Source organism: Carcharodon carcharias, chromosome 1, assembly GCF_017639515.1.
Source record: "Carcharodon carcharias isolate sCarCar2 chromosome 1, sCarCar2.pri, whole genome shotgun sequence".
Lineage (NCBI taxonomy): Eukaryota > Metazoa > Chordata > Chondrichthyes > Lamniformes > Lamnidae > Carcharodon > Carcharodon carcharias.
The window spans coordinates 184,591,910-184,614,933 of NC_054467.1; the positions used below are offsets into that span (position 1 = coordinate 184,591,910).

Consider the following 23,024-nt stretch of genomic DNA (forward strand, 5'->3'; position numbering starts at 1 on the left):
GCCTTTTAAGTCCATGGCAGGAAGGCCTGTGGGCAGCCTTTCCGCCCCACTGCCAGCTGACAGTATTAAGTGAGCAATTAGTTGACACACTTAAGGGCCTCATCCCGCCGCCACTGGTATTCAGCCAGGGGACTCGCCATTCATGAAGCCTGAAAGGCAAACCCTGTTTTGTTTGCTTGCGGCCTTCCAGTGGGGGAGGGGTGGGGGTGGGGGTGGAGAGGGGCATTCACATTGGCAGGAGTGCCTGAACAACAGAGTCGAAAGGCGAGGAATAGCTGCAAGCCACTCCCCACTATGCTTGGTCCCAAACCCCCTCCCCTGTGACCCCAATGCCTTCCAAACAGTACTCACCCTCGTCTGGGTTCAAGGTGATCTTTGGCTTCGGGTGGCTGTAGTATCAACAGCAGCCACCTTCTCATCAGTGGCAATATTGAGCAAAGGAGAGCTGCCGGGAAGGACCTTGATCTCAGGGCAGGCTTTCCACTGATTGACACTTAATGCGGCGGATCTTCCAAAAAAGAGGCAACGTGAGGGTCTCTTTGGCTCTCCAGCCAGGTGAGATGCCTGTTGTCTCCACTAAATATCACCCTTTAATATTAAAGTGTATTTTTAAAAAAGCAGAAAACCTCAACTGAAACAAAAATAGACAATGCTGGGAACAGCAGAACTATCGGTACTTGTGAAGAACAGACAACTTAGCAGTGAAGCTTTATCGAAATATGGAATCACACCACACAAAGAAGACAATTTATTGTGACTATGCCAGTTCTTTGGTAGAGCCAGCCAATTAGTCCCATGCCCCTGCTCTTTTCCCATCGCACTGCATTTTTTCTTTTCAAGTATTTATTCAATTTCCTTTTAAAAGTTCCTTTTCTGCTTCCACGACCCTTTTAAGGTAATGCATTCTGTTATGACATGGCAGGTATGTGTGCCAAGCGGACCAAGTCCACAAGGGAAACTTGGCCATGCTACCACAACAGTTTTGCAATTTTTATTTATTATGAGAAGATTTGGGCCCTGAATTCAGCAGTAACACATTTAGAGATTTTAAATAAATAATTAAAACATTTATTAACAAAAAAAAGGTTTCAAGCACATACATCAGATTACAGTTACTTAACACTATAACAAATACTAATAACCTGACTCCCATCATACCCCCCTTTAAGACAACAATCCAAAATAAATGTTAAATTTAAAAGGCAAGCCAGCAGGTTACCACAGCACTCACACAACAATGGAATTCCAAAGGCTTTTCTCCAACTTTAGTTATTGGACACAGCAGGCTTTTGCAAACATGACTGGAGGCTTCTCCAAGGCTGTTTCACACACTCCTGTTAGATCTTACATGCCCCCATCTCAACATAGCCTTTCATTCCTCTTTATATATGTTTCTCTTTTTTTAACCTGTAAGTCCCATTGTTCCATATGTCTTTGCAAATTTACTTATCCCATTAAATAAAATTCTTTCATGTTGCCAATATGACCTCTTTCCTTTTGTTAAAATAAACACACTGCTTGGCCTTGCTTATCTCGCCAGTTGTAAATATCCCACCATCCATTTGAAATCCAAACAATTCCTTCACACCTTATGTGCTAAGAGCTCATCCATGTTTACCAATTAACATTTCAAGTACCTTCTACACCTAACTCCTTTTGATAATTTCAAGCTTGCAATCTAGCTAACTCCAATTCAATTAAATCAGAGACAGACAGAATCATCCATACTCACCCCTATTAACCTTAGTTAGAATAAGTCACAATAATATAATGAAAAATATCATTTTCATGACAATTCCAGATCTTAACAACTTCCTGCCAAAAAGAAAAATCTCATCAACCTCCGCCCGCCCCATGCCCCATTGATTCTTTTGTCAATTATGTTATCTTCAGGTTCCTGACCTCCCAAGCCCAACCCCCTGCCAGTTTCTCCCTATGTACTCTGACACAGGCCCTCAATTTTAAACACCTCTATTTAATTGCCTCTTATCCTGCTCTGATCGCATGAGAATGTTCTCAGCTTCTCTTCCTCCACAGATACTTATTGACCCCAAGCGTTTCCAACATTTTCTGTCCCTTTTTTAAAGTAAATTTTGTTTATCACTGCTGCACAACTAATTTTCCTGTTATTCAATCTCTGCCTGGTTATTCTACTACTCATTTTTTGCAGAATCAGCAGCAATGCTGCAACTATAACCCACAGATAATCAAATTCAGCAATGCTTTCTGCCAAGTGAATGCTTTGCCATTTGTTATGTTTTACCACTGAAAGCTGAATATGAAATCCGAATTAGTTGCCAATCTGGCAACAACATCAGCAAATTACATATTGGCCGAGAAATGTGTTGGCTATATCTGATCCACAGGTGTAAAATGGGCATCTAAACATCAAATATGGCGAGTTAGGGTTCCAGCAGCAGAGGACGAGGCAGTAGCAGATACCAGAAATATTACAGAGCTGAAATTAGGCAGGCATGATGACGGAGTGGATGTGGTGTTAAAAGATGAGTTCAGGGTCAAATGTATGTTTTATTTATTATTCATTCACAGGATGTGCAGTTCACTGGCTGGACCAGTGTTTATTGCCCATCCCTAGTTACCCTTGAAAAGGTGGTGGTGAGCTGCCTTCTTGAACCGCTGCAGTCCATGTGGTGTAGGTACATCCACAGTGCTCTTCGGGAGGGAGTTCCACGGTTTTGACCCAGCGACAGTGACGGAACAATGATATATTTCCAAGTCAGGGTGGTGAGTAACTTGGAAGGGAACTTCCAGGTGGTGGTGCTCCCATGTATCTGCTGCACTTGTCCTTTTAGATGGTAGTGGTCATGGGTTTGGAAGTTGCTGTCGAAGGAGCCTTGGCGAATTCCTGCAGTGCATCTTGTAGATGGTACACACTGCTGCTACTGTGTGCCGGTGGTGGAGGGAGTGAATGTTTGTGAATGTGGTGCCAATCAAGCAGGCTGCTTTGTGCTGGACAGTGTCAAGCTTCTTGAGAGTTGAGGGAGCTGCACTCATCCAAGCAAGTGGGGAGTATTCCATCACACTCCTGACTTGTGCATTGTAGATGGTGGACAGGCTTTGGACACTCCATCAACTGCCAATGCACAGAGGCAGCAGTGTGTACTATCTACAAGATACACTGCAGGAACTCACCAAGGCTCCTTCGATAGCAACTTTCCAAACCCACAATCGCTACCAACTAGGACAAGGACAGCAGATGAATGACCTGCAAGTTCCCTGAAAAGGCACACATCATCCTGACTTGGAAATACATCGCTGTTCCTTCACTTTTGCTGGGTCAAAATCCTGGAGCTCCCTTCCTAAAAGCACTGTGGGTATACCTACACTACATGGACTGCAGTGGTTCAAGAAGGCAGTGCATTAGAATTCTCCAATGTAGAGAGAGGCTCAAAATTTGCTGATTTTCTGGATTCAGGAATTGTCAGGGTGAGACAGTGTGGCTGAATAGTAATGTCAGTAGACTACAAATCTAAAGGTACAATCCACTGCTCGAGGGGAATAGGTTTAAATCCCACCATGATAGCTAGTGGAATTTAAATTAATTTAATAAAATCTGAAATTGAAAGCTACTATCAATAATGGTGACCATGAATCACTTATCATAAAAAAAACATATGGTTCACTAATGCCTTTTAGGGAAGGAAATAAGACATCCTTACTTGGTCTGGTCTAAATATAACTCCAGACCCACAACCATGTAGTTGACTCTTAATTGTCCTCTGAAATGGTCTAGCAAGTTACTCAGTTCAAGGGCAATTGGGATGGGCAACAAATGCTGGCTTTGCCATCCATTTCTGCTTCTGTTTCGAACATTCTCAATGACAGAGCTTCCACAGCCCTCTGGGGTAGAGAATTTCAAAGATTCACCACCCTCTGAGATAAGAAATTCCTCATCATCTCAGTCCTAAATGGTCTACCTCTTATTCTGAGATAATATCCCCTGGTTTTGGACTCACCAGCCAGGGGAAACATTTTATTTACATCTACTCTGTCACATCCTGTAAGAATTTTTTAAGTGGTTTGTTACAACAGAGTGGCTTGCTAGGCCATTTAAGAGTCAACCGCATTGTTTTGAGTCTGGAGTCACATGTAGGCCAGGCCAGGTAAGGATGGCAGATTTCCCTCCCTAAAGGACATCAGTGAACCAGGTCGGTTTTTATGACAATCAACAATGGTTTCATGGTCATTATTAGACTTTTAATTCTAGAATTTTATTGAATTCAAATTCCACCACCTGCTGTGGCAGAATTCGAACACGGGTACCCAGAGCATTACCCTGGATCGCTGGATTATTAGTTCAGTGGCAATAACACTACGCCACTGGCTCCCTTTAATAGGACATTATCCAGGCTTGGGCTCACAAGTAGCAAGTTACATACGCGCCACACATGTGCCAAGTGATGACCATCTCCAACAAGAGAGAATCTAACCATCGTTACTTGACATTCAATGGCATTGCAATCGCTGAAGGCCTCACTGCCAACATCCTGGGGGTTGCCATTGACCATAAACAGAACTGGGCTAGCCATATAAATAATGTGGACACGAGAGCAGAAATCTGATGCCCCTCCCTCCTACACTAGTTCTACAGCCGCTTGTTCAATAACTAAATTCTCCTATTTCTATGCTCATTAGCATAGGCAACTGGAAGTAATCCTGAGATTACCTTTTGGGGTCCTGCTTTTCAATCTCTTTCCTAGCTCCCTGAAATCTGCTTTCTGGACTGCATTCCCCTTCCCGCCTAAGTCACTGGTACTGACATGGACCTCGACCTCTGACTGTTCACCCTCCACCAGAATAATGTCCTTCGGCCATTCCTTGATGGCATCAGGGAAGCAACATACCATCCTGGAGTCACATCTATGGCCACAGCAATGCCTGTCTTCTCCTCTAACTAATGAATCCCCTATCACTACTGCTCTTCGAGTCTTCCTCCTTCCCTCCTGTACAGCTGAGCCACCTGTGATGCCACAAGCCTGGCTCTGACTGCACTCCTTCAAGGAACCGATGCCCTCAGCAGTATCCAAAACGGAAAACTGATTCGTGAGCAGGAACTCAGGGGACTCCTGCACTACCTGATTGATTCTCTTGGGCTGCTGGGTGGTCATCCATTCTCTTTCTGCCTCCATGCTCCTAGCCTCTGGTGTGACCACCTCTCTGAATATGCTATTTATGTAGCTTTCAACCTCATGGGTGCGTCACAGTGACTCCTGCCACCGCCCGAGCTCTGAAACCCAGAGCTCAAATTTTTGCAGTTGATGACACTTCCTGCACGTGTGGTCATCTAGGTCACTGATAGTGTTCACCACTTCCCACATACTACAGTATACTCATTCCACGCAATCGAGCTGTTCTGCCATGGCTTAACTTTACTTTGCTTACGTTAACTTTATTTTACTTTGGTTTACTTATATTAATTTTGCTTGGCCTTAACTTAATAAACCTTACAACTATTGATAAACCTTACTAGTACTAATAAATCTGACTAATAATTAACATACTTTATGAGCTGTAATAAAACTTACTTAAAGCACCTCTTTCCCCCTTGTACCTAAATAGTCCTATGTCAGAGCTTGACTCTCAGTCTATATTTAAACCTGAAAAAGGCTTACCAGAACTTACCAACTGAATCTTATTCACTACTCATTTGGTCTCCGTCTCACTCAGGTGTAGTCTCCTGACTGTGTGCCCCTTACGGACTGTGCAGTTTGAAAAGCTTGATGTTTATATAGACTCCCTGATGAATCATCAGTTCGTTTAGATTCCTGCTATAGTAATTAGAACCAGTTAAATCAACTACTTTTAGCTGATTGACAGATAACTGCCACTATTGGGCGGTTAACTATTGAACAAGATGGTCTAACTTACTTGAAGATTGTTAGTTCTATTAATCTATATTTAAACCTGAAAAGGACTTACCAGAACTTACCACATGGACCTAATTCACTCCTCACTCAGTCTCCATCTCACCCACTCAAGTGTAGTCTCCTGGCTGTGCAGCTCTTACTGACCACACTGCCTTGGGACTCAGAAAATATGATGGCAGGTATGGGCAAGGTTGACAGATTCAGGTTTCGGAAGTCAGGAATTGGCTCAACCTGCATTTCTGAAGCCCAACATGAATATCCAGCCCAAGGAGTAAGGATGCAGATCAGCCATCATCTAACTAAATGCACTATGAACTATGTCTGCACATTGGATAAAACCACCTTAAACGAACTAAAGGTGGTGCACAAAATCACTTTTGCCATGTCTTCTCATTTGCAAAAATAAATCATGTTCTTCTGCAAATCGTCATCTGTGGTATAATTTTCTAGTTCACACCTTATTATGGTGTTTTCCCAATTAGTGATAATATTGCATATGTTTTCACATATTTCAAAATATAACAACATTCTAAGCTCTGACGTAGGTGGATCTTCAATTTACACCTCAAATCATGATAATAAACCTCACATACATAACTTTTAGCCAATATTGCATCCAAAATACAACAATAGACTCTGCAGCCTTTGAGTTCAAGTTGACATCTTCCACATGTCACAAACTAACTGACAGCAAAATAAACAATATTGTAGGAATTTCTGTATCCATTTTACCTGCAAAGTCTGCAAGGAAGTCAATAAGTGTTTTGGGAAGAGGGCTGAATCCTTCCAAATTTATACTAAGTGCAGTAGCAGGTGTGAGAAACGATGTTTTACTTTTTGGCCGCAATGGCAGCTTCTCATGGCATATTGTCCCAATCCTGCCGCATTGATAATGCATTCCTGGAAATTCCCGCCGTTTCCATAGTGGGCAGGCTCTCTTTCGCCCGCCACGCCATTACTTCGCCACTTTATCACACCGGCGCCACATTTAAAGTACAGCTGCCGCAAACCTCTCAGTGCATCCAGCCCAGGACTGCTGCAAAGGTGACATGGCCCCAAAAGGCAAAAAGGCTGCAGCCCCCCGGTTTAATGTCACATCACTTAAGAAGAGCCTTTTGGATGCGGTGTAGGCTCGCCATGATGTCCTCTACCCCCGCTCTGGTTGCAGGATGGCCAGCAGCATCACCAATCCAGCATGAGAGACCATGACAGCGGTGGTCTGCGCCAAAGCCCTGCAATAGAGGACAGCCATCCAGTGCCAGGATGAATGGTCTCATCTGTTCCGCCAGGGTAAGTCACTCATCTCATCACTCTCAACTCACACACTCAAAAACCCATCACACATCCATAGGGATCTCACACCTCAGTGAACACCACCACTAACTCTCACACACACCCTCACATCTTCCTCAGGCTTATATCTTCTGGAGCTCGCGTCCTCATCCCGTCCATGTCTCCGCTCACCACATAAACATTCCATGCAGTGCCATGTGTCCTGCTCACACTCTCTCCATCTGTTTTCATGCAGGAGAAGCTGGCTCACAACAGCAGGGAGAGGTCTCAGACGGGGGGTGGAGTGGCCCATATTAGGCACCTCATTCACTTTGAGAAGCGTGCCATTGCGCTAACTGGTAAGGATGTGGAACATGCCTGCAGTGACACTGAGGTCGGAGGTGAACACCCTCATGAGGGTCCTGCACCACATCATTCCTCCCTCAATGCAAACTCAGCTCTCTCCTGTTTTTGACTCTGCTGCTATGCACTAATTATCTCTACTTTGGTTCACAGGGAGCTCTGCCAAGTGGCCTTCAGCTAGCCTGCCCCTCCTTGACACCTTCATTCTCTCCCTCTCAACCTTACCCACCCCCCTGCACCCCCCCAATACCTCTTCCTCCCCAATTGATCCCAGACCTTCCTCTCCCAACCCCGGTACACCTTCCTCTCCACCCCCTTGACCACCATCCATTGTGAGCATCAGCGGTGACTTTCCAATTTCCGTGAGCTGCTTTGCAGCAGAGCCATGTCCATGAGAATCCGCCCAGCATGCCATGGGCATTCCTCCAGGGTCTCTTTGCTTAAGGGCTCCAGCATCTTCTGCTCCTCGGCTGTCCGTCATGTGAGCAATGCCCTGGCGGTAAGTCCCGACTTCTGCACATCACACTTGTCAAGACGTGTTCTGCACTGGCGTGTTTTCCCGGTGACATGGGCTGGCGATCCAGCGGGGGATGATTCTGGTGGGCTGGCCTTATAATGGTATGCAGATATATTATGTCCGACAGTGATAAATATGCCCCGCCATTGACGGGTAGAGCAGATGATTGCAAACTTGTTTCACAATGTCATGAAACCAATTTTTGGCCTTCTTGCCATATTGTCCACTCATGTCGCTGAACACGCCCGATGCCAGCGGGCACAGAAAATTCTGCCAATAGTCTTTTCCTTCACAATCCATGTTTAAAAGATGTTAAGGGCTTGAAAATGATTCCAGCTTCTTTACTGGAAATGAGCTAACTGTCCCAGTCAGTTGACCAAAAGTTAAATTGACCCCTTTCTCAGCAGTGCTCCCCAAGAAATGCTTTTGTTTCCAAATTTTTCTCGCACTCTTTTGTGGTTTCCTTTTTGCAAACATTTATTTTTGCTCAGGTCCTTAACCGCACTGATGGCCAGATTAGTTTAAATCGAATCATGTTATAGGCACCAGCTGAGAGACGTTCAATTGCTTCCAAAGAATCAGGTCAGTTCATGAGTTAACCTTAGGCTTTATCATATTGAATCAAAATAAAACTGCAAAGCATAAAAATTCTGATTTCCGTTTCCATTTGGACATTTCCAGTTAATAAGGGGTGGTTTGAAATCACCATCGTTGTCATATCGTTGTTAATATATATCCTTATCGCATCACAAAATATATTTTATTCAACCTTATCCTACCTTGGGCATTTATAACAGACCATAAATGTTAACCCTAACCCACAGATGTTTGTCAATGCAATTCATTTGACTTTGTGTTTTCCCCAGGACAACAATTTAACTTCTTCGGCTGAGTTTCGTGGCCAGCAGCAAATCAACAGCGTTCATCGCTGACCTCAAAGAAAGTTGCTCACACAGCTCTTAACAATTTTGTTGTGGCTTCCCCCCTTCCCAACACTAGTTTAAATCTGCTACCAAGTCAAGGGGATCTCCAGGCATCTGCAGCAGTGCTGCTAGCAAGCAGGGTAAACAACCAAATTACAATGAAGTATTCCCACAGAGAGCAAACCAGAAAATTAAATGCACTAAAGTTCCAGTTTTAATTAAAATTTTCAGATGGCAAGATAAATGTTTACATTTGGATTTAGATGAAATTAAAATAACAATATAAATAAGGCTTAAAAAATTATTTCAGAGGGAATTTTTTTCCTAATAGAGATTCAACAAAGTGTAACATTTTCAAGCGTTGTACAGTGAAACTAAATACATAGATGTGGGAGTTTTCAGTTCATAGATTCCTCATTGATTATACTCTCAAGGTGCTTCAACAGTTCACCCTCTGATTAAGGCCAGAACTACTGAAAGCAACTTGTGGATTTCTGTGTTATTCTGTGTATATGGAATAATGCTGACAGTTTTGATGTCATTACCACCACAAAATCCAGGTCCTTTTGCTTATAAATTATGCTTAGAATTTCAACCAACCCTTACTCCTCTCCTGCCACTCTATTTCCAAAACATCTTGTACCTTCTAATATCGAAATCAGCCCCTAACTTTGAGCTAACGTGTTTCCATAATGCCTGAAATGTGATTGTTTCATGTTTCGCTATAATCTCTAAGCATCTTATTTCAATAGTTACAACAGCTGCCAGGTTTGAACAGGGAAATTTGTTTTGATATCGGTCACAGACAGTATTCTGATGAACTGATTAGCATTGTTCCCGTGAAAGGCATGGAACATGTATCAACGCTTGAATGGATTGAAGAGAATGCTGCTTTTAACTCACCAGCACGCTCATTATATATTAGCATCATACTTATTGCTCAACAGCGCTAGAATAGTGCAATGTTATTGTCTTGAATGATTTTCACACAACTACTTCTAAGGTTTGGGCGCATACAGTCATCATTACAATTATAGAAACGTTCACAGCTTAATGTTCAAATCAGAACTAGCACATTTGGGCAGAATTTTACCACAGCTCTGGGGCTCTGACATCAGGACCAGACTGAAAACAAGCACGCAGGTGCAGCAAGCAGTTAAGAAGGCAAATGGTATGTTGGCCTTCATTGCGAGAGGACTTGTGTAGAGGAGCAAGGATGTCTTACTGCAACTATACAGGGCCTAAGTGAGCCACACCTTGAGTATTGTGTGCAGTTTTGAATCAAAATCACAGAGTTGTGGTGTAGAAGGAGGCCATTCAGCTCATCATGTCTGCACCAGCTCTCTGAGCATTTTAATTTAGTGCCAATCTCCTGCCTTTTCCCCGTAACCCTGCAAACTGTAGTCAATTTTGGTCTCCTTATCTAAGGAAGGACTTTTTAAAGAATTCATTCATGGGATGTGGGCTTCGTTGGCTGGGCCAGCACTTATTACCCATCCCTAGTTGCCCTTGAGAAGGTGGTAGTGAGCTGCCTTCTTGAACCGCTGCAGTCCATGTGGTGTATGTATACCCATAGGGCTGTTAGGGAGGGAGTTCCAGGATTTTGACCCAGCGACAGTGAAGGAACGGTGATATATTTCCAAGTCAGGGTGGTGAGTGACTTGGAAGAGAACTTCCAGGTGATGGTGTTCCAATCTATCTGCTGCCCTTGTCCTTCTAGGTGGTAGGTCGTGGGTTTGGAAGGTGCTGTCTAAGGAGCTTTGGTGAATTCCTGCAGTGCATCTTGTAGATGGTATACACTGTTGCTACTGTATGTCAGTGGTCGAAGGAGTGAACGTTTGTGGATGTGGTGCCATTCAAGTGGACTGCTTTGTCTTGGATGGTGTCAAGCTTCCTCAGTGTTGTAGGGGCTGTACTCATCCAGGCAAGTGGAGCGTGTTCCATCACACTCCTGACTTGTGCCTTGTAGATGGTGGACAGGGTTTGGGAGTCAGGAGGTGAGTTACTCATCGCATGATTCCTAGCCTCTGACCTGCTCTTGTAGCCACAGTATTTATATGGCTAGTCCAGTTCAGTTTCTGGTCAATGGGAACCCCCAGGATGTTGATAGTGGGGGATTCAGTGATGGTAATGCCATTGAACATCAAGTTGCGATGGTTGGATTCTCTCTTGCTGGAGATGGCCATTGCATGACACTTGCTTGGCAAGAATGTTACGTGCCAATTGTTAGCCCAAGCCTGGATATTGTCCAGGTCTTGCTGCATTTGGACATGGACTGTTTCAGTTTCTGAGGCGTTGCAAATGGTGCTGAACATTGTGCAATCATCAACGAATACCCCTGCTTCTGACCTTATGATGAAAGGAAGGTCACTGATGAAGCAGCTGAAGACGGTTGGGCCTACGACACTACCCTGAGGAACTCCTGCAGTGATGTCCTGGAGCTGAGATGACTGACCTCCAATAACTGCAACATCTTCCTTTGTGCTAGGTATGACTCCAACCAGTGGAGAATTTTCCCTCTGATTCCCATTGACTCAAGTTTTGCTAGGGCTCCTTGATCAAATGCTGCCTTGATATCAAGGGCAGTCACTCTCACCTCACCTCGGGAGTTCAGCTCTTTTGTCCATGTTTGAACCAAGGCTGTAATGAGGTCAGGAGCTGAGAGGCCCTGGCGGAACCCAAACTGGGTGTCAGTGACCAGGTTATTGCTAAGCAAGTGCCACCTGATAGTACTGTTGATGACCACTTCCATTACTTTATTGATGATGGAGAGTAGACTGATGGAGCGGTATTTGGCCGGGTTGGATTTGTCCTGCTTTTTGTGTACAGGACATACCTGGGCAATTTTCTACATAGCTGGGTAGATGCCAGTGTTGTAGCTATACTGAAACAGCTTGGCTAGGGGCATGGCAAGCTCTGGAACACAAGTTTCCAGTACTATTGCCAGAATATTGTCAGGGCCCAAAGCCTTTGCAGTATCCAGTGCCTTCAGCCATTTCTTGATATCACATGGATGAAGACTGGCATCTGTGATGCTGGGGGCCTCTGGAGGAGGCCAAGATGGATCATCCACTTGGCACTTCTGGCTGAGGATTGCAGCAAATGATTCAGCCTTATCTTTTGCATTGATGTGCTGGGCTCCTCCATCATTGAGGATGGGGATATTTTTGGAGCGTCCTCCTCCAGTGCATTGTTTAATTCTCCACCACCATTCACGACTTGCCATAGAAGGAGTGCAGCGAAGGTTCACCAGACTGATTCCTGAGATGGCAGGATTGTCCTATAAGGAGAGATTGGGCTGACTAGGCCTGTATTCAATGGAGTTTAGAAGAAAGAGAGGGGATCTCATTGAAAGGTATAACATTCTGACAGGGTTAGACAGACTGGATGCAGGGATGATGTTTCCCCTGACTGGGAGGATCTAGAACAAGGGGTCACAATATCAGGATACAGATACAGAGTAGGCCATTTAGGATTAAGGAGAGGAAAAACTTCTTCACTCAGAGGGTGGCGAACCTGTGGAATTCTCTATCACAGAAGCTCATGGAGGCCAAGACACTGAATATATTTAAGAAGGAAATAGATCTCTAGACTCTAAATGCATCAAGGGTATGGGGAGAAAGCAGGAGCATGGCATGGAGATAGAGCATCAGCCATGATCATTTTGAATGGCAGAGCAGGCGGGTCAAATTACCTACTCCTGCTTCTATTTTTCTATGTTTCTAGATGGGGGTCCAAGTCCACACTTGCTGAAAATGGGGCCAGATCAGCAATCTTCCCAGAGGCAGACTCCTAATTGGCCATCACTGGGCTCAGCGTCCAATTATGGATGGTGGGTGGGATATAGATGTTGCCGACAGCCCATCTGGGAGATTTGGAAGCTGCTGATGAATGTCAGAGACTGAGAACTTGTCTCCATTTTGAGGTGTCCTATGGCATGCAAATCAAGAATTGAATGTCAGAGGACCCAGGCAGGCAGACCTCGCTGGATGGCCTCTTGAACCTCAGGTGCAGGCCTTCCTAGCCTGGAGCTCCATCTCAGGGCCATGAAGCCTTAATGGGTCTTATAATTATATAAATTGGCTGCTCCAGTGCGACAACATCTGTGAGTACCTTCCAGGGCAGGGAATCCCACCCTTCACCTCTGTGTCATTGTTGAAGCACAATTGTTTAAATGTAGTTTACTATCTTAATTATATTTGTAAAGCTGCACTGAATATTGCACCACAATGCAAACATAACCTTAATCCATCTGTGCAATTTATTGTTATGTCAGATCATGACAACTAGTTAATTGCTTTAAAGCCAAATATGGCTGTCTGTGTTTTCAACAAGTTGATATTTACTGCAGTATCACTGTATGATAATGCTTGAACATGTTTGAGCTTGCATTGTGTGGCATGATGTTCCTCTATCCAGACCAGAAGATTACAGCTTTGGACATGGTTGACCTCAGTCAGGACAGCCAACTGATCTAGGATCCTTGCACAAAGCAGAAACACTTTCAGGCCAGTCAATCTGGAGTTTTTTTTTAAATTCATTCACGGGATGTGGACTTTGCTGGCTAGGCCAGTATTTATTTCCCATCCCTAGTTGCCCTTGAGAAGGTGGTGGTGAGCTGCCTTCTTGAACCACTGCAGTCCATGTGGTATAGGTACACCCACAGTGCTGTTCGGAAAGGAGGCCTAGCAACAGTGAAGGAACGGTGATACATTTCCAAGGCAGGATGGTGAACGGCTTGGGGGGAGCTAAGAGATCAAAAAAAAAATTTGGAGTGCAGATCCCAGAGGAGAATGATCCTTCTGTTGTAATCCAAGTTCCTACAGTAAATTGTTTTAAATAAGCAGCAAACATGCTCTGGAATTGTTCCTCAAATCACTATGAACCTTTTAGCTGGCCACCTGTTTCCCTTCTGAAGTCAATAGTGCTGTTATAATTATTAATAGGCACCCGATAGCTGTAGTTTCATGCAAGTAACTATCAGCCTTGATTACATAATTTATCATTTTTAATTAATTCTTTTCCAGACTATTACTTACACCCAAACACTTCAGTTCACACTTATCTCAGCTCTATTCTGTCTCCACTGCATGCCAAATCACACCAGTTCTCAGTTTAATCTCTCACACACCAACTGCCAGCCATCTTTTCGCACATGCAGACACAAGAGGCTTTTACATTACAGAAGTATCATCAATTGCAGATGCTGCTTTCAACAACGTTCTTCTATGGAAAGCCTCCATAGACCTAGCATCAAAGGCTCACATTGTTGACTCAGGAGTTGCATCTGTCTTCACTTTTTGTAGTACGTAGTGGTGATCTGCCTAAGGCCAGATCCGCTGCTCATTTTTCCACACCTTGTCTTCTAGCACTTTCCTATTCAGTTGCTCATAAGAGCCTCTCATTTTCAATTCCAAGTTGTCCAAATTATCATTCTGTTTCTCTTTCTTGTCCACACTCCTCAAATCTTCTGTCAATAACCTCCTTCAACAAGTTCTCATGCCTTAGAACATGGTAAATCTAACCTTGTTGGCTTGACGGTATTCACTAACAATCTTTTGTCTTCCACCATCCTAACCACTTCATTGCTCACGTTCTCTCCAATTGAACCCCACTCCATCCTTCTCCAGAACCACATCTCACAACTTTCTATTCTTTGTGTATCCACATTACTCAAGGTCCATGTTTAAGCCCCATAGAACAAGTCACTCTAAATCACAGTCTTAATGTTATTTTCTTTTAAGGTCCCTACTCATTCCTGTGTTGAATAATTCTTTATGTTTGGTGAATGCATTCATTGTTATTGCTAATATTCTAGCTCTGATTTCTTTATGGCAGTTACCATGTTCTGACAAGATGCTTCCCAGGTACTTAAATGGTGATACCTGTTCCTGCTGTTGACCATTTATCTTGACCTCTGATTTCCCACTATACTTTCATTCAATCATCATAATTTGTGTCATTTTTATATTAATTTCCATTCTGTAAGCTTCTTACCATAATAATTGTGGAGCAGGAACACCAACAAATATAAGCAATGCACAAGGGCACATGGAGGTTGCGGGCATCAAAAATGAAGTGCAAGCATTTAGTATAAAATCACCAATATTTAGTTATTTGTGTGAACAAATCTGTGGAATTCCATTCAAGCCTAATCTCTAACTTGTCCAAATACGTGGATAAATGACGTTAGCAATTCAATACACATGGGTCTCATGCTGGCTTGATGGAAGACACATTGGGATTTAGATTTTAAAATTGAAAAGGGTTTTTAACTGTAAACTTGGTTATATATCTAATTTTCAAAAAGAGTTTCAAATGAAACTGGAGAGTAAACAGAAATTGATATCCTAAATTACCAAGAGTGCATATCAGTGCAAAGATTTAATTTAACTGTTTGTTTCATTTATCTTTAATAAAACTTTATTTCCAATAAAATATTTCATTTTGAAGTTTTAAATTTGCATTCTATCTGATCATTGAGCATGATGTACCATGTGCTACTGAACAACTTGTAATCTCAGTGCCAGTCCCTGTACAGGGCACACTGTGTAAATGAGAACCATTCAGTTCTGCATGGCACTGCATTACTCACATATCATAGTGTGAGTTCCAATACATGTAGAGTATATGTTGGATAAAGGGGAATTATTAGCACAAACTTGTAACACACATAGAACTATGGAACCATGAGGGGTCTTGACAAGGCGGATGTGGACAGAGTGCTTCCTCTTGTGGGAGAATCTAGAACTAGGGGTCACTGTTTAAAAATAAGGGGTCGTTCATTTAAGATAGAGATGTGGAGAATTTTTTTCTCTCAGAGGTTCGTGAGTCTTTGGAACTCTCTTCCTTAAAAAGCAGTGGAAGCAGAGTTAATAAGGCAAAGCTAGATAAATTCTTGATTAACAAGGGGTTAAAAGTTATTGGGGGTAGGCAGGAATGTGGGGTTGAAGTTACAATCAGACCATCCATGATTTTATTGAATGGCAGAGTAGGCTTGAGGGGATGAATGGCCTACTCCTGCTCCTAAATCGTTATGTTCATAGAAACATAGAAAATAGGAGCAGGAGTAGATCATTCAGCCCTTCGAGCCTGCTCTGACATTCATTATGATCATGGACTACAGTGGTTCAAGAAGACAGCTCACCATCACCTTCTCAAGGGCAATTAGGGGTGGGCAATCTATGCTGGCCTAACCAGTGATGCCCACATCCCATAAATGGATAATTTAAAAAAATTCCCAGCCTTTGACCTGCTCTTGTCACTGCAGTATTTATATGGCTAGTCCAGTTCAGTTTCTGGTCAATGATAACCACTGGGATGTTGATAGTGGGGGATTCAGCGATGGTAATGACATTGAATTTCAAGGGGAGATGGCTAGACTATCTCATGTTAAAGATTATCAATGCCTGGAACTTGTGTGACGTGAATGTTACTTGCCACTTGTCAACCCAAGCCTGGATATTGTCCAGGTCTTGCTGCAGATTGGCACTGACTGCTTCAGTATCTGAGGAGTCTGCACTGGAGTGCTGTGTTTGGCTGCAGTAGAGAGCTTCAGTGATGAAAGAGGAAATTCAAGGGTTAAAATAAGGGTTAAATTCTATCTAACGTCTAGTCTTTCTTTAATTTAGCAAAGTTGCTGTTAGCGTTGGAAGAAGGTAAGTTTTAGCCCAGCCTTAAAACAGGGCTCAATCAGGCTCTGCTTGTAGCTGCAACTAATTAATTAGATAACTGGCTTAATCAGGCTTTCAGAGGCTAGGTTCAGAGAGTATAGAAGTAGGCTACCTTATAGTGCTGACTTTGTCTGCACTGGAGTACTGTGCTTGGCCGCAGTAGAGTTTCAATTGGAGTTTGGTGACTGAGGGAGTTCGGCGAGAAGGGAGGAGGTGCTCCTTTCCTTTTCTACCTTTCCTCAGAAAGAAGAGCGGTGGCCTTGGTAAGTAGGAACTGGTGAGTAAGTTAGAAAAGTGCAATATCTTAAAAGTTCCTATACTTGGATTTAACTGAGAAGCACCAGGAATAAGGGAAATTTAGGACCAATATAATAAAGTAATATAAATAATCCAAAGTAGAATAAAATTAACATAAGGGAAGTAGAGTTAAGGCATGGCAGGGCAGTTCAGTTAAGTAGAATGTGTGTCCTGTAATATGTGCAAAGTCATGGATGCTACCAGTACCCTAGATGACCACTTGTGCAGGAAGTGCTGCCAGCTGCAGAAACTTGAGCTCCGGGTTTCAGAGCGCAAGCGGTGGCTGGAGTCACTGTGGCGCATCCGTGAGGCTGAGAGTTACGTAGATAGTACATTCAGAGAGGTGGTCACATAGCAGCTTAAGAGCCTGGAGACAGAGAGGGAATGGATGACCACCAGGCAGTCCAAGAGAAGTCAGCAGGTAGTGCAGGAGTCCCCTGGGGCCTGCTCACGAATCGGTTTTCCATTTTGGAAGCTGGTGAGGGCACTAGTTCCTCAGAGGAGTGCAGTCAGAGCCAAGTTTGTGGCACCACGAGCGGCTCGGCTGTGCAGGAGGGGAAGAAGAAGAAAGGAGGAGCTACAGTGATACGGGATTCATTATTTAGGGGAACAGACAGGCGTTTCTGTAGCCATAGACATGACTCCAGGATGGTATGTTGCTCTTTGGTGCCGGGGTCAAGGATGTCTCAGAGTGGCTGCAGGACATTCTTCTGGGGGTGGGTGATCAGTCAGAGGTCATGGTCCACATTGGGACCAATGATCTAGGTAGGCAGTGGGATGTGGTCCTGCAATCAGAATTTAGGGAGCTAGGTAAAAAATTAACAAGGAGGTCCTCAAATGTAGTAATCTCCGGATTGCTTCCAGTACCACGTGTCAATGAGTGCAGAAATAGGAAGATAAGACAGATGAATGTGTGGCTGGAAAGATGGTGCAAGAGGGAGGACTTTAGATTCCTGGGGCACTGGGGCTGGGTCTGGGGGCAATGGCACCTGTACAAGCCGGACGGGTTGCACCTGAACAGAGCTGGGACTGAGTTCCTTGCGGGGTGTTTTGCTCGCAATGTTGGGAGGGCTTTAACCTAACTCGGCAGGGGTGTGGGAACCAAGAAAAAGTATTAGAGAGGAATACCAGGGTGCAAAAACTACTGGGAGGGACAGACAGCACCATTATAGAGAATAGTAAGTAAATAGGTAAAGTTGGGGTAAGGGAGAAAGTAGCAAAATCTAAATCAGGGTTACTATGTATGCATGTGAATGTACACTGCATAGTAAATAAATTGGGGTGTTACAGGCGCAGATTGCCAAAAGGAAATATGATGTTGTGGTGATAACAGAGACCTAGCTCAAGGAAGGGCAGAGCTGGGTGTTAAATATTCCCAGGTACAAGGTATTCAGAAGAGATAGGAAAGGAACGAAAGGAGGAGAGATGGCGGTATTGGTTAAAGAGAGCATTGCAGTGCTGGAGAAAGAGGATGTCCCAGAGGGTTCAAGGACAGAATCAATTTGGCTAGAACTAAGGATTAAAAAAGGGTGCAATTACATTGCTCGGTGTAGTCTATAGACCATCAAATAGTGAGAAGGACATAGAAGAACAAATCTGTAGGGAAATTACTGAGAGATGCAGGCATTATAGAGTAGTTATAATGGGGGACTTTAATTACCCGAATGTAGACTGGAACAGGGGTAATGGGTGGAGAGGGGCAAAAGTTCCTCGATTGTGTTCAGGAGAATTTTCTACAGAAGTATGAGTCCAAACCAACACTGTTGAACCTGGTTCTTGGAAATGAGGTGAGCCAAGTGTCAGTAGAGAAACACTTAGGAGACAGTGATCATTGTATTGTGTGTTTTAGGATGATGATAGAAAAGGACGATAGGCAATTCAAAGCAAGAATAATTAACTGGACAAGAGCCGAGTTCGATGGGGCAAGATCGGGGCTGGGCCAGATAGACTAGAACAAAAGATTGGCATGAAAAACTGTAGCTGAACAATGGGCTACCTTCAAAAAAGAATTGGTTTGGGCACAGTCAAGGTATATTCCATCGATAGGGAAAGGTAGGACAAACAAATTCTGAGCTCCCTAGATGAAAAAGGAGATTTAAATTAAAGTAAAGAAGAAGAAGTGCACTTATGACAGGTGTCAGTTAGAAAATACAACTGAGAACCTAGAAGAATACAGAAGGCTCAGAGGGGAGGTGAGAAAGCATATTAGGGAAGCGAAGAGGGATTATGAGAAAAGACTGGCAGCCAACATAAAAGGGAATTCCAAAGTCTTCTATAGGCTTATAAATAGTAAAAGGGTGATAAAAGGAGGAGTAGGGCCAATTAGGGACCTAAAAGGGAATTTACACATGGACAAAGGGACCATGGCTGAGGTATTGAATGAATACTTTGCATCTGTCTTTACCAAGGAGATAGATGCTACCCAGGCCATGGTGATAGACAAGGAAACTCTGTCACTAGAAGGGTTCAAAATTGATAAGGAGGAAGTGTTGAATAGACTGTTGGTACTTAAAGTTGACAAGGATAAGATGCATACGAGGATATTGAAGGAAGTGAGAGTAGAAATTGCAGGGGCACTGGCCATAATCTTTTTTGTCTTTCCTAGACTCAGGGGTGGTGCTAGAGGACTGGAGAATTGCAAAAATTACGCCCTTGTTCATAAAGGTTGTAAGGATAAGCCCAGCAATTACAGACCAGTCAGTTTAACTTCTGTGGTGGGCAAGATTCTAGAAACAATTATTTAGGATAGAATTAGTAGTCACATGGAAAAATATGGGTTTATAGAAGTTTTCAAAACCATGAGGGGGCTGGACAGAGTAGATAGGGAGAAGCTGATTCCACTTGTAAAAGGATCAAGAATGAGAGGGCACAGGTTTAAAGTGATTTACAAAAGAAGGAAATTTGATGTTTTTCACACAAAGAGTGGTTCGGGTCTGGAATGCACTGCCTGGAAGTGTGGTAGAGGCAGGTTCAATTGAAACATTCAAGAGGACATTAGATGATTATATAACAAGGTGGAGGTGTACGGGGAAAAGGCAGGGCAATGGCACTAGGTTATAATGCTCATTGGAGAGCCAGTGCAGACACAATGGACTGAATAGCCTCCTTCAGTGTAATTAATATTCTGTGATTCTGAGTCACGAATGGTGCTGTATATTGCGCAATCATCAGCGAACATCCCCACTTTTGACCTTATGATGGAAGGGAGGTCATTGATGAGGCAGCTGAAGATGGCTGGGCCTAGGACATTGTAACATGGATACGTGAGATGACTGATTATTTCCATATTTTTAATGCAACATTTCACAAATCATCTACTCCATATTTTACTCAGCACCATTAATAATATAGTATTCTACCAACTCAGAATTGGTAAACCATCATTTCAATTTTTCAGGTATTCTTCAGTATAAGATCACATCTCTCAGTATTAAATCGCTTCAGAGCATTTCAAATTAATCACTAAGGTTGTTACTTTTCTAGGTCATATACTATTACTTGCCGAGTGTTAAATAAGTTCAAATAGATAGTGACTGACCCTTTCCAAAACACTGAGTGCATGTCCTTGCTTTAAGCTACATATCTTCTTCTTGAGCTCTCTGCCTGAATCCTTGATCATTACTCATCTAACCATAGCAAAGTGCCATGATCTTTTCGGATGAGTAGAGTAAGGAGGCAGCCCCTGATTCTACCTCAGGTAAATGGGGATTGAACCCAGTGCTGTTGGTGTTAACCTGATCCACATACTAGCCATCTGAGCTAACTGCCCCCACCACTGAGCCACATTTAAATGAAATATATAAAGCATGCACCTATCAATTATTGGCTGGGATCTGCTTTCAGGTCTCAGTCTTTGATCTTAATTACACAATGACTGTAAGATGCTAAACTGATTTTCTCCTGTATATATAAAATGACCTTTAAGAAAGTACCAGCTCCAATTCCTGTGCGAGCTAGTATCCACATCAGATGAAATGCATGGATTTCCCTATTCATTTAATGTGCTTGCCACTATTTTTTTTCATAACCCCTGGAAATCCCAGCTGGTGACCAATGAATCACAGGTAACCTGCTCACCTGACCCACGTAATAAAATTCTTCCGAATCATTGTCTCCTTCTGAATCCTCATCTATTGTGCAGTTGTGTCTGGAATCCTAAACACAAACAGAACCAACAATGCAATTAATATGATATTAAAACTGGAAAAATATGTTGCTTATTATCAAGATGTTCCATATAAACCAAACAGCAAAATAAAAATGGATTGCACAGATGTTCTAGTGTCAGGAAGCCTGCGATCAAACCATAGCTTGACACTCTCAGCTGATATTCAGAGACTATTACCGAGGAGTTTCACTGTTTTAACCAATCCACCTCACAGTGGAACCACATTTTATTGGGAGGTGGGAAATAACAGAAGACTGGGAGATAGCAGAGGAACCAACAGTTTGCAGCATCTATGGACCTGCCTGGGAAAGAACAGCACAAAGCTAAGGTAGATTGGGAAAATATATTAACAGTTATGATGGTAGGAAAACAATGATTAGCACTTAAAGCATTAATTGTTAATAAACATGCATTCCGTTAAGGGTCAAAATCCTACAGAAAAAGTGGTCCAACCATGGCTAACCAGAAAAGTTAACGATAGTATTAGATCAAAGGAAAAGGCTTATAATGTTGCCAAAAAGAGTGGTAGCCCTGAAAATTGGGAGGATTTTAGAATTCAGCAAAGGAGGGCCAAGAGGAGGGAAAAGGAAAAAAAGAACATGAGAGTAGTTAAGCAAAAGGCATAAAAACAGATTGTAAATGTTTCTGTAGGTACGTAAATCAGAAGAGATTAGTGAAAGTACACATTTGAGACATACACAAGTGAAATTATAATGGGAAGCACAGAAATGGCAGAGACATTGAACAAATATTTTGTATCTGTCTTCACAGTAGAAGACGCAATAAATATTCCAGAAATAACACTAAATCAATGTTCTAGTGAGAATGAAGAACTTAAATAAATTGGTATAAGTAAAGAAATAGTACTTGAGACATTAATGGGACTAAGTAGTGGCAAATCCCCTGGCTCTGGCGAAAGGAATCCTGGGTTATAAAAATAGTTACAGAAACATTGTAGGCATTTGTTTTGATCTTGCAGGATTCTTTAGATTCAAGAAAAGTTCCCAAAGATTGGAAGGTAGCAAAAATAACCCCATTATTCAAAAGAGCAGGAAGAGAGATAAATTAGTCTAACATCATTGGTAAGCTGGATTTTATTATTTGGGACATAACAGGGCACTTGGAAACTCATAATCCGATTAAGCAGAGTCAACATGGATTTCTGAAAGGGAAAGCATAGGTTGATAAATCTGCCAGAGTTGTTTAAGGATGCAGCTGATAAAATGGATAAGGGGGAACCAGTGGAAAGAGTGCATTTGAATTTTCAAAAAGTATTCACACAAGAGGTTATCACACAAAATTAGGACTCCTGGCATGGCGGTGTAGTATATGAAGTATATAATATAATAGATTAAGGATTGATTAATGGGCAGAAAACGAAGTGTAGGAATAAGAATCGGTATTTGGGCCTCAGCTATTTACAATCTATATTAATTGAATATTGCTGAAAAAAGTACCTGTTTGAAATGCACCATAAACTCACTTAAGCTAATACGGTTTGGCAATGCAATTAATGATGCCACTAAACACGTAACAAATCTCTCTGACCATGTACTCTCAGAAAGTTTATTCCTGCGCATGGTTTCAATTTTGGAGTGCCTTCATTCCAAATCAAATGAGAAGAGATATTTGCTGAGTTTCAACTCCTCTACTCCCAACTATCCCGTCACAAACCAGCATACACTGAAGATGCTGAATCCTTGAAAGCGTGCCTAGCTGATCTAGCGCACACATATTGTTGGATTCCAAACAACCTGTCTGATTTTCACATGCAATGCGAAGGACTTAGTGTTGCAAGGCCTTAAGACAAACTCGGACATACACATCAGTAAACCTGACAAAGGGATGGGAATAGTCATCCTTAACAAGTGTGACTATATCAACAAAATGCACACCATTCTTAATGATGGGTTCAAATTCCAT

General features: G+C 42.8%; 1 protein-coding gene across 2 annotated transcripts in view; it reads right to left on the reverse strand.

Moving 5' to 3' along the window:
- The window catches only part of parp8 (poly (ADP-ribose) polymerase family, member 8), a 470,797-nt gene that overhangs the window by 223,263 nt on the left and 224,510 nt on the right, over positions 1 to 23,024 (reverse strand). For both annotated transcript variants that reach the window (XM_041197708.1, XM_041197699.1), the window contains exon 6: positions 21,011 to 21,088. In XM_041197708.1, the coding sequence (XP_041053642.1) occupies positions 21,011 to 21,088 (78 nt within the window). The remainder of the gene's footprint in view (positions 1 to 21,010; positions 21,089 to 23,024) is intronic.